The 12,026-nt window shown below is 37.7% G+C and overlaps 1 protein-coding gene across 2 annotated transcripts in view; it reads left to right on the top strand.

The window, feature by feature from the left end:
- The window catches only part of DOCK10 (dedicator of cytokinesis 10), a gene marked incomplete at both ends in the record, with an annotated part of 280,006 nt that overhangs the window by 192,075 nt on the left and 75,905 nt on the right, over nucleotides 1–12,026 (top strand). For both annotated transcript variants that reach the window (XM_082841820.1, XM_082841819.1), the window contains 5 exons: nucleotides 3,646–3,768; nucleotides 6,381–6,460; nucleotides 8,773–8,960; nucleotides 9,463–9,528; nucleotides 11,266–11,358. In XM_082841820.1, coding sequence (XP_082697946.1) covers nucleotides 3,646–3,768; nucleotides 6,381–6,460; nucleotides 8,773–8,960; nucleotides 9,463–9,528; nucleotides 11,266–11,358 — 550 coding nt within the window. The remainder of the gene's footprint in view (nucleotides 1–3,645; nucleotides 3,769–6,380; nucleotides 6,461–8,772; nucleotides 8,961–9,462; nucleotides 9,529–11,265; nucleotides 11,359–12,026) is intronic.

Below are 12,026 nucleotides of genomic sequence, written 5' to 3'. Positions count from 1 at the left end.
GATAAGTATTCTCAGTTCCCACGAGATAATCAGTTGGGGCAGGTAGAGGGTAGAGGCAGGATGTCCTTTGGCAAAGTGAAATATTCCAATAGAGCAAAATTATAATAGTGAACACGTTTTCTCTTTAAGGATTGAGGATTATTCTGAGTATTGTTATAAGCAGACATTTTAGAGCCAGAGCTGGGTTCCCTATCTCAACTCTATCTACCAGTGAATATAGCAAGAACTTATAGTCTCAATTTTTTTGAATGTATGAAGAGGAATTCTAATACCTAATTTACTATTTCAGGGATTAACAAGTACATAGATTTATTCAATAAAAGATAGCCATTATTAGAAGCCATTAGTCTAATATGATTATTAAAAGTCCCTGTGGAGATCATATCCACCCAAACAAGCCTCCTTTTCAGGTAAATTTGGGGCAGTGAAGAATAATGTGGGACAAAGAAGTAAAAGAATTACCCATTATTGAAAGAACCTGAGCAGTTAGGAAAAGCAGTAACAACCCTACTTTGAAGTTGTCTTGGTCAAATGTGCTAGAGGAAAGATAGATGAAGTTTCTAGGGAGGCTGATAATATTACCAACTATTGAAGTAATTATGTCTAGGGCAGGAAAGCCAACAAAACCACAGGTTCATGCTACATGAATGCCTGATCACTGGTTTGGTTGTAGACCAGGGAACAGTATACACCACCAATTTGTGCCCGTAAATGTATGGTTTACATTTACATAAACATCTCTAGCAACTGAGAAAAATGATTAGCAGCACAGTTCTCAAGATAGACCCCTTGGAATATCTAACCACAAAAACAAGTACAAGATCCAACCAAAGAAGATTTTAATTTTCCCTCCACAGTGTGGAAACTGCTTCAAGTAAATGTTGACCAAATTAGAGAAGGGCTCTTGCTACTCATGTCGTTTTGACATAAGCCAGCCTGCTGACATAGTCCACTACCCTACTGACACCGCTGGTTCTCTGGCTCCTTTTCCTTTCTATTATATTTTCTCAGTTGCAGCTTATTTCTTGACATAGCTTTGAGTGGACTCTAAAACCCTTTGGCCCTTAAAATCAACTGCCACTAAAAAGCATAGAACTGACAATTAGCTTTACAATCATATTTTTACCCGATCCAGTCATCCCACCAGCTGCAAAACACACACTCATCACTGTGAACATTTTATCTAGAACATGCACTAATTTGGTACATGTTCTTATTTTGGGCACCAGCTGTAGCACCATTTTATAGCAAAAAAGCTTATATTTGGGGTAGGTAAACAGAATGCACTCAGATGGCTACAGAGGGCATTGTACACTCATTGATTCAGGAGAAAGTCAACCTTTACAAATGTGCCATGTTGTTAAATCAAACTCTTTCCTCGTGTATCACCCCCAGGATTATGTGTGCCTAAATCCAGGACAGGACGCTTTTTGATTCCTTTTTCTCTGTCCCATGCAACATTCCAAATGGAACCGAGTAAAAAACTGGATTTTCTTTAAAATTAAACAAGACTAAAATAAAAATTTCATGCTTATAGCTATACATTTATAGAAGGCACACAGCACAACAACACCACCCAACAAATGGTTGTCCAACCTCTGTTCAAATCCTTCCAGTGACAAAAACTCAAGTGCGTCCCACAGTGGTTCTTTCTTCTTTTATAGCTCCAATGATTAGATAATTCTTCATATATATATATACACACACACACACACACACACACACAGTTTTTTAAACTGGTTGACACTTTTATGTTTTGTCTTCCAAAGCCACAAAAAATGGGCCCAATTCTTTCTATATATCACAGCTATTCATGTTGCTTATTTTTGTTAATATTTTTTTAAAGTCTTTATTGAATTTGTTACAATATTGCTTCTGTTTTGTGTTTTGTTATTTTGGCCGTGAGGCATGTGGGGTCTTAGCTCCCCAACCAGGGATCAAACCCGCACCCCCTGCATCGGAAGGCAAAGTCTTAACCACTGGACCGCCAAGGAAGTCCCTCATGCTGCTTATGAATGAAGTTCTCAGGGATACCTAAGCTTCTTTTCCTTTAGGCTAAACACCACATTTTTTTTTTTCAATCACACTCTAAACGTCATGGCTCTGAGACCTTCATTGCACATGGATCATTGCTCAACTCTGGCAGTTGGAACAGGGCATGGTGTCCCAGCCATCCTGAAACCATCTGTGTAAATGAATCAGTTCTCTGCTCTCCTGCCAGTTACCATATTTATGGAGTGGGGACAGAGTGTGAGTGCTGTGACCAGCGCCTCTCTGTGCTGCTGTGTTCTTCACAGCGTGTCCACTGTAAGTGAGCTGTTTCCAGGACAGAGCTGGCTGCGGATAAGAGCAAAAGCCAGTGATACAACTCAAGTCTACTGATGTATTTGAAGTGACTGGTTAAATTTTTTTTAAATACTACTCAATTTAACTTTCTCCCATGTTGGGAACAATGTCACACACTCAAACACAATCCCTGAATAATATTTAAATAAAAATAATCTTCAAGTTAAATATTTTCATTCTTCCTCCCTCAGTGTTATTTGATAGGGGACCTTTTTTCCCCTCAGTTACTGCTTCACAGAAAAAAAACTGAGGAGAAAGGTTGAAGGAGTCTAAAAATATCATTCTGATAAATTCCTGGCCCATTTTCTAAATTATTTGACACTAAAGCTCTATGATCAGGTAGCCATTTAAATGGCCTTTTCAGCCTGTGTATTGAAATCTTTGGCTAATGTGAAGAGTAGTAAAAAAGTCTCGTTAAGGTCCCTAAGTTAGAAGAAATAAAGATTCAGCATTTCTCTAACATTGAAGAAAAATCAGCTACACATAGGTCTAATTTTCCTTTGATAGGCACAGAGTATGATGAATTATGGGGAAGAAAAACAACATTAAGCATGTTAGGTATACTTGCTTTTCAGGAAGTGTGTTGCCCGGCATTACTATATTATTTGGATGAAAACAATTTATGCATTTTAACTAAATCTATATAGTCCCATTGAAATGGATCAAGGAAGGAAATAAATGGTTCAGGTTCACAGTGTTCTCTTTATTTAATACAAAACGCTCATTCAGGTGTTCTCCATTTTATCTTTGTCTCTGCCCTAAAATTTAGGGCATGGGCACATTTATCTCCATGAAAATGTTTCAAGAGTCTGGCTCTCTACACCCACATACACAACCTCATACCCTTTCCACTATTCATAAATTCTAACGGCACCACCCAAACTGACGTGACCCAGGCTTGCCCAGGAAATAATGAAAAAGTGGTAACATGTGTTCCCATTCCTCTCCACCCCCCCTAATACTCTGTGGCTTTGACATGTTACCAAATCATAAATAAATGTAGTTGTAATATGGGCTGCTGTCACTTTAGATACCAGGTTGAAAATAAGAAATTGAAGATAATAAATGCAGTGTATAAATGAAATTTTTTTCTAAGAGGTTTTCATGTCTTTTTATTTTATAAGTTCCTGGATTTTCTTCCATTATAAATGGGAAGTTGAATCATTTTAGTCAACTTAAAAATACATCTTCGTAAGTAATATCCAAGTACCAAGAGGGGAGCATTGGTGGTTCAGTGGTAGAATTCTCCCCTCCCTCCCATGCCAAATACCAAACTGAATAAATATTGTTTTCTTTCAGATCAGTATTTAAGGACAACCAGGGAAATGTGGACAGAGACTCAAGATTTTCACCATTGTATAGACAAGAAAGCAACAAGATTTCAACTGAGGACCTACTTAAACTAGTGTCAGATTATAGAAGGTAAGATGTTTTGGATACTCTTGAAATTAACATGAATCAGCTACATTGCTGCTGTTGATTTGTTATCTCTGCATAAACAATACTCCATAACCAGATTCCCAATTATCCATACTCCCCCAGAAAGCAGATGCTTTGCAGATGACCTCTCATATGCCCAAATGACACCGTAAGAGTAAATTTGCCAGAATGATGTGGAAGGAGTGTGAGGCATTAAACTATGTCAGCTACCTATGGCTGTGTAACAAATCACCCCAAAACTTAGTGGCTTAAAACAACAACATCACTTATTTTTCTCTTGAGTCCATAATTTGAGCGTGGCTAAGTGAAGACAGTTTGTCTCTTCTACATATGGCATCGGCTGGAAGAGGTCCAATGGAGCCAGAGGGTCCATTTTTGAGATAGCGCATTTGATGGCTGGCAAGTTGGTGCTGGCTGTTGGCTGGAAGCTCAACTGGAGCTGTGGGTTGGAGACCTTGGCTCTTCTCTCCATGAGATGCTATGGCTTGGGTTCTAAGAGTAAGTGTCCCAAGGGACAGACAGAAAATGTTCACTGCCAGTTTCTTAAGATGGGAAACTGTCACAGTGCCATTTCTGCCATAACATACTGTCAAACTGTCACAGATCCTAGATTCAAATGAAGGGTATATAGACACCTCTAAATATGAGGAGTGTTAGGGGATTTTAGAGTATGTGTGAAACACCACAGAGCAATTAATTGCTGTGAATACAATAATTCATAATAGTTCTGTCATTCAAATGCTTTTGGAAAAGACAATGGAAGTTAGAACTAAAAGAAGAAAAACATAAAAGTCACAACATTTTTAAAATGAATCACCATATATTCAGCATCTGATGGTGGTAAGATCTTTCATGACAAGTGGCTTATCTTAAACTGTTGGTCCCCTGACACAGTCAGGATTCTTGTTCCCTTTGCCCCTTTCCCAAATATTAACTCTCTGCCTCTCGCATCTAAGAATCAACAATTCCTTATCAATTAATTTTGTTTATCCAAAACAAAAATTATTTATTACTATGAAACAAGCATGATTAATATTTTCTGTATCTTCAATAGAGGATATATTTCTATTTAACTAGAAGGGAAGTTTGCCCAATGTTCTTTTTTGTTCTGGAAAAAAATAAACCTTAGGAAACAAAAGTGGAATTGAACCAATATTATTTTTTTATGATTCTACAGGACCACTCCTTACATGGGGAGACCTTCCTTCCCCTTATCAAACATCATGGTCAAAACCCCTATATCCACTAAGTGGAAATTAAGAATGATTTTCCTCTTTACTTTTTTCCAAGTTTACTAAAGCCTGAAAAGTTGTAACACTGAGCAGAAGGGAATGGGCAAAACAGGAGAAGACCATACTGTCACAAAACCCATGTTATTGGTGTTCAGCAAAGATAGGTATCACTATGGCATTTAGGGGGCGTCTAGAATACCCAACACCATACTGGTGAGACATCAAATTATTTCATGGATGCCTCACACGTAATGACATTTATTCTCAGTAGTGTGCTGATAAATGTCTACCACTGACCCTCTAGGAGGAAAAAAACTGATTTGTATTGATGGCAAATTTCCATGGTGTAAATTCTCCTACCATTGCTGATTTCAAGCTACCAGTGGGGTTTTGCCAAACATGGAGCTGGAAAGAAATGTGCACATCATCATAGAACTTTTCCACCACACAGACAGATGTAAATAACCTCAAGAGCATGGATCCTCTCCCCTGTAGTAAAACAGTTACTAAGTGATGAATTTTCAGTACTTTTTACCTTGGTATTTAATGTCATTTGTTTAATATAATTTCATTTTTAATAATGACTGTGTTTTACAGATAGCAGGCAAAATAACTGAAAATACAACAATTAGCTCTCACAGGCTGGGAAGAGCTGCCTCTCGAAGTAGATTTCCTGAGAGGGGTGACACTTGAAACTGTTCTTAGCAACTTTCACCTTACTATAAAGGAAGATAGGGGAGAAGGTTTTAGTAAAGAGGGAGGAAAAGAAAGTCAAGGACTCATGAATTAGAATGACTGTGGGCACAGGGATAGGTGGTGAAGAAGGGTCCACATACACTTACTAGGGATCAGGGAAAGGGCCCTTGTCCTCCTGGATTGTTGGTGAAGAGGGAAAAAGCAAACTGTCCACTTACCAGTTGTGGCAAAAACCATCCTTGCTCTCAAAACTTCTTAAAATTCCTCACGAAAGTGAATTATTTAAATCGGTTCAAATACTAGTACTTTCTGTTAACAAAAACTAAATATTTACCATTTACCAAAACTAACGATTTACATTGCACTCGTTTGGCCATATAAATGTTATCTAAAGTGGTGCCAATAAATTGAAAACATTCTTCAGAATATCTGTAACTTGACCCCTCCCTGATTTTTAATTTTTATTTGCAAAATCACATAAATTTTAGTTTCCAAAATAAAACCAGTTAAATGAAATTATTCACAAGATTGTTTAGGGTCCCACTGTTTATCCTTATCAAAGCTCAGAATTACCATTGTCTGTTTTTTTTCCTTGACAACTAGAATAATTCACTGTGTGTGTGTGTGTGTGTGTGTGTGTGTTTCTGTGCTGGTATACTTTCACAGAGCTGACAGAATAAGCAAAACGCAGACCATTCCTGGAAGCCTGGATATCGCTGTTGACAACATTCCTTTGGAGCATCCAAGTATGACGATGATGTCACGGCTTGCTTGTAGAGTTTTGAATGTTTAGTGGCTTTTTGGTTAGTTGGTTGGTTGGTTGGATAGTTGGTTCGTTACAAAGGTTTGTTTGGGGATTTTTTTCTCAAGGTTTAGGATAACTGTAATTCATTATCCTATAGAAATTTGGGATGTCTTATTTCTCCATTAAGACAGACTGTAAGTATTGTAGGACAGGAACTATATTCAGGGTGACCTAATATTCATCTGGTATACACCATGCACCGAGCAGGGTGTTAAATTGTATCATTTAATCCTCAAAACCCTGAAGGGTTGCAAATGAGGAAGTCTGGTTCAGATAGATTGATAAACCAATAACCCATAATGAACAATGCCACGCTGAGCTGTCAAAGGGCTACTCTGAACACGGTACGTTGCCACCCAAGTGGCCATGCAGTAATTAGAGCCGGAAAGTTTTTAGACTCTGTTATTACACAGAGAGCATATATCTTTTCCAGAATATGGTCAAAAGTTCTATTTATGTTAGTGAAAATTTAAATTTCAGAAGCAGTTTTATTAACTTATAAATAAGATTTTTCAGAATTTATTTATTAAGTGGTGAGATTAGTTTATTTGGTTTTATTTTCCTTCTAATTACACCTTTTAGTGACTTTCTCAGTGATGCAAAGAATGAATAAAGGCATTCTAAAAAGAACTACAAACAGGGAGAGGATTATTACCACAGGATATTTGAATTACCATTAGCACTATTAAGTTTTCCATTCTTATGACTTTTCCACAAATCACTTTAGTATGAAATAAAATGAGCATTCTAACTTAAATCATGGCTCCAAATCACTTTTGTATTGATCGGTGTGAAAAAACAGATGACAAAGTAAGCCATTTCCTCTACCTGATTTGTGGAAGGTTGCTTTTATTACCTAGGGAAAAGAAAAATAACAAAAGAGAAAGCTAAAATATTCTCTTTGAATATCCTATGATATTCTCTGATATCATGGGATATCAGAGAAATTTGAACATATAATAAAAATATTCTAATTGATTTTTGAAGAAAAATAAAAAAGCCTGTAATCTGATTCCCAAGCATATAGCTAACGATATAGCTAAGCATGTAGCTAACCATGTTGCTTGTTTGAACACAGGAAGATTCCAGATGGGGTAAAGGAAGGTAGAAGGCCTTGCTGTCTTTCAGGGCCACAACTTCAGCCTCCAAACTGCTTAGTGACAAGTTTTGATTTATAAATTCCTACTGGTCTTTTCCCCGCTTAGGCTGTTTTTACAAGGTTAGATTTTAAAAGATTGTGAAAACTGAAGAGAAAAATAAAATTGTAACTATTAATGCAGAGGGGGATTAGGGCCTATGTTGTAAAATAATTCCATAGGGAAAATTACTATTAAACCAAGTGGTACTATCAGTAATAAACCCACTGGACAGAGTTTTGTTCCATCATAGAGCAATATTTATAGTGTGACGGCTAAAGTCAGTGGGCTAGTCTTTATCTTAGTTAGTATGCTCAGAGGATCTCTAGCTAAAATTCACTTTCTATATGAAGCTTAATACAAAAAGAAAATAGTTAGTATGCTAACTATTTTGTATGCTCAGAGGATCTCTAGCTAAAATTCACTTTCTATATGAAGCTTAATACAAAAAGAAAATAGTTAGTATGCTAACTATTTTGTATGCTCAGAGGATCTCTAGCTAAAATTCACTTTCTATATGAAGCTTAATACAAAAAGAAAATAGTTAGTATGCTAACTATTTTGTATGCTCAGAGGATCTCTAGCTAAAATTCACTTTCTATATGAAGCTTAATACAAAAAGAAAATAGTTAGTATGCTAACTATTTTGTATGCTCAGAGGATCTCTAGCTAAAATTTACTTTCTATATGAAGCTTAATACAAAAAGAAAATAGTTAGTATGCTAACTATTTTGTATGCTCAGAGGATCTCTAGCTAAAATTTACTTTCTATATGAAGCTTAATACAAAAAGAAAATAGTTAGTATGCTAACTATTTTGTATGCTCAGAGGATCTCTAGCTAAAATTTACTTTCTATATGAAGCTTAACACAAAAAGAAAATAGTTATAAATCCAAAAGATTTACCAGTCTTTTGAGATATCAGTTTTGATGTTAAATATATCACTGAGTATCTATCGTGCTTACCTCCTACAAAGTTTTCAGGCCAGCATAATTTAACATAAATTAGTATACAAGCACGGAGTTTCTATTTTGAGTAGATTCATCTTAAAATAGGTTAAGTACTGCTCACTTACAATCATATCAAGTGACAAACTTTTCTTTTCTGATTTTTAAAGACTGTGTAACATCGTCCTTTATCCCTGTCAAGCCTTTCAATGTGACGGCTCAACCAGAACCCACAGTGGAAGTGGAAGAATTTGTTTACGACTCAGCAAAGTATTGCCGTCCTTACAGAGTATACAAAAATCAAATTTACATTTACCCCAAGCACCTCAAGTATGATAGCCAGAAATGTTTCAACAAGGTATGATATGTTTCTGAGATATCATCCTCTCTCTCCACCCTATTTAGACCATATTAAGATGGTTTCTTGAAAGTTCAAATACAAATTACTATAGACTAACACTTTAGAATAGAAAACCATTTGAAGAAAATGGTTAATGAGAGACAATGATGAGTTTCACCTTAAAAGTGTTTGAGGATGCACATTTTATAACATATGAGTAAAACTTTCTGAAATCAGCCCTAAATAATTTTGTTCCAAACTTTATTTTTAGTTTATTAAGAGACTCTGAAAATAGCCTACCTGCACTCTTTCAATATGAGTCTTTTCTTCCCTTTTAAATAATCTCTCCAAATCTTTCTGCTATTTCGGAGCGCTATGAGTAATGCCACAAGAGAATTTTGGCTATTCTGCATTTTTCAGATTTAATTAGAAGCTACTTATTTTAGGCACTTGGATTGTTTTTTGATGTTATTATCTAAGAGGAAATTACAATGTCCATTTTCCCTCTCTGTAATTTCAGGCACGAAATATAACCGTGTGCATTGAATTCAAAAATTCCGATGAAGAAGATGCCAAGCCCGTGAAGGTGAGCCCAGCCCATGAGGGAATACAGCACATAGGGGCAGGCAGGTGCCCTGGTTCTCCCCACCACCAAGGGGCTTTTTAGTTTAGTGTGCTGGAAAGAGGAGCAATTCAGTCCATTTGATTTAGATTTCCTAACATGTACCTGATTGAACAGCTACCATTAACTAGATCTATTAGAAATGCCAGTCTCATGGCTCTGCTTAGCTTTTCATGATTTGGAAAAAAGGAAGCCGTTCTGGTGTGAAATCAAGGCAACGATTCCCCTCTGGAAGACTTTGCCGTTTTCAAAGATTAGCCCGCATCTCATGAATTCAGCATGCTTGATTTCAAATGCAGCATCCCAGCTGGGCTTCATGTGGCCTCTGCGGAAGGGCTGCTGCCTACTGGCCCAATGGCTAATGCAGGGGGCCCATGGGGCGCTCACATTTTTGGAAGGTGCGTGTGGCCACCTGCCCGAGGACCTCGGAAATGGCTCTGGGAAGCTGGTCCCTGCTGTTAATCACGCGACTTAATACGATCAATAAGACTATGAGTTTTATAGGAACTGGGCTGTTTGATCCTATAAAACTGCAACTGGATGGCAGTTTTCAGAGTTTGTATTTGACATATACTGTTTTTATTTTAGGGACTTCAAACAGCATAAAGAAACTTATAAAAATAGAGAGGAAAATTATTTTCAGTGGGCCTGTGGCCAGATCTTCCCAGTTTTGGTGAATCAGAGGAAGGAGATATAGTAAAGGACAAAACTAATTTCTAACTAATCCCCACAATTATCTGAGGTCACCTCTTAAAGCACTCTGTCAGGTACCGATTGTGTTCTCTGTGCTCAGAAGGGTTGTAGCATTATTCAGAAGAACAGTAATCAGTTTGAGTGATTGAATGAATCATGCACAATAGAGAGAAAGAGTTCTTTAAAATTGTCCCGAGGCACTCTCAGCATCCCCAGGTTACAAGTTCCACAATAGCATTAGCAGCAGGAGAGAAAAAATAAAATGACATGGAATTGTCAAGCAAACAAAGGCAATGGCCAGACGGTGAACACACCAGGCCTGCTAGAGAATCGCTTATGGGGAAGAATCTAAAAAAGAGGAGTACTCGCAGGTACATGTGGCCTCTGTTTCATTGCATTCTAAAGCATTGCTCAAGAGATACAGCTGACTTCAGCAAAGGGACTCTGAGCCTTGGGCTAAAGGGGCTTTTATGACAGGGAAGGTCCGTATCCCATCCCCTGGCCTGATTAGGGGCTGGGACAGAAGAATAACACAATACAGTGGAGCCCGGGACCAGCCCTACCCTTCCAGCTCTCATTCTTGGTTGGGGACTGGCATGTCAGGAGCTGGGGTCAAACCAAGCCTTGTATCATAAGGACTGATCGCCTTAAACTCTAGACCAGAGCTGGGTACCGTGGGCCGCGAGAATCAGAATTGAACAAAGTATCTCTTATCTTCTGGTAATCAAAAGTCAGGTAGCAGTTAATTGATTCAGGTATTCAGTATTGATATAATATCTACATAGTGAATTAAAGCCTTCATATTTTCTTCAACAGTGCCCTGTTGGGTAATAAATACAGGACAGCAGATCAAAGAAGTTCAAGGTTAATTAGATGTCAGCTCAGCCTGGCAAGTTACCACAAAATGCACCTTTGTCCCAGAATGGGTAACTGAAGAGTTGTGGCCTTTTTGTGCTCAGGGTTAATTTCAGACACTCATAATTATTCAACTCATAACTTTTTAAACAGTGTGTTTACGGAAAACCTGGAGGGCCCCTCTTCACCTCAGCCGCCTACACTGCAGTTCTGCACCATTCCCAGAACCCAGATTTCTCAGACGAGGTAAGCCAAGCCTCCACTGCCCCCAGCAGCTCCTTAAAAGATGGGTGAGCGGGTAAGATAATACATGATGACAAACACTCTTTCTAGACTAGTCCTCAGACTAAGGACATACCTTAGCAGGTGTTTACATAACCCAGTTTTAAAAACCACGTTAATTGACAGTTGCTCCAGGACTATGCTGCAAACTCATGTATTTCAGCACAAGATTTTAAAAATGTGATGTTTTTATTATATCATTTCTTTCAAATGAGACTGATTTTTTTCTTTTCTTTTTCATTGGTTAGGGTAACAAACATCGTGTTAGGTAGTTTTTACCAATCAGTAGCGGCATTTCATATCCTGAGGGAAAAAACAAAAAGGGCTAGAATATGAGCCAACTGTTGCTTATAACCCTCATGAACTTGAAGGAGCTTGGACTGCCTCACCTCAAGACCTGCCCTGCCAACTCTCAAGACTCTCTTCTTATGTGCCAGGAACCACGCTATACTCTAAATAGACACTATCTCACTTGATCCACATGGCTTTCTCCAGAGAAACAGAGCCAATAGGAAGATGATAGATAGAGAGATACATAGATAGATAGATAGATAGATAGACAGATAGATAGGTACAGTTTAATATAAGGTATCAGATCACATCATTATGGAGGCTGAAAAGTCCCACAATCT

The sequence above is a fragment of the Leucopleurus acutus genome (assembly GCF_964270905.1).
Source record: "Leucopleurus acutus genome assembly, chromosome: 6".
Lineage (NCBI taxonomy): Eukaryota > Metazoa > Chordata > Mammalia > Artiodactyla > Delphinidae > Leucopleurus > Leucopleurus acutus.
This window is presented reverse-complemented; position numbering and strand designations above follow the sequence as displayed.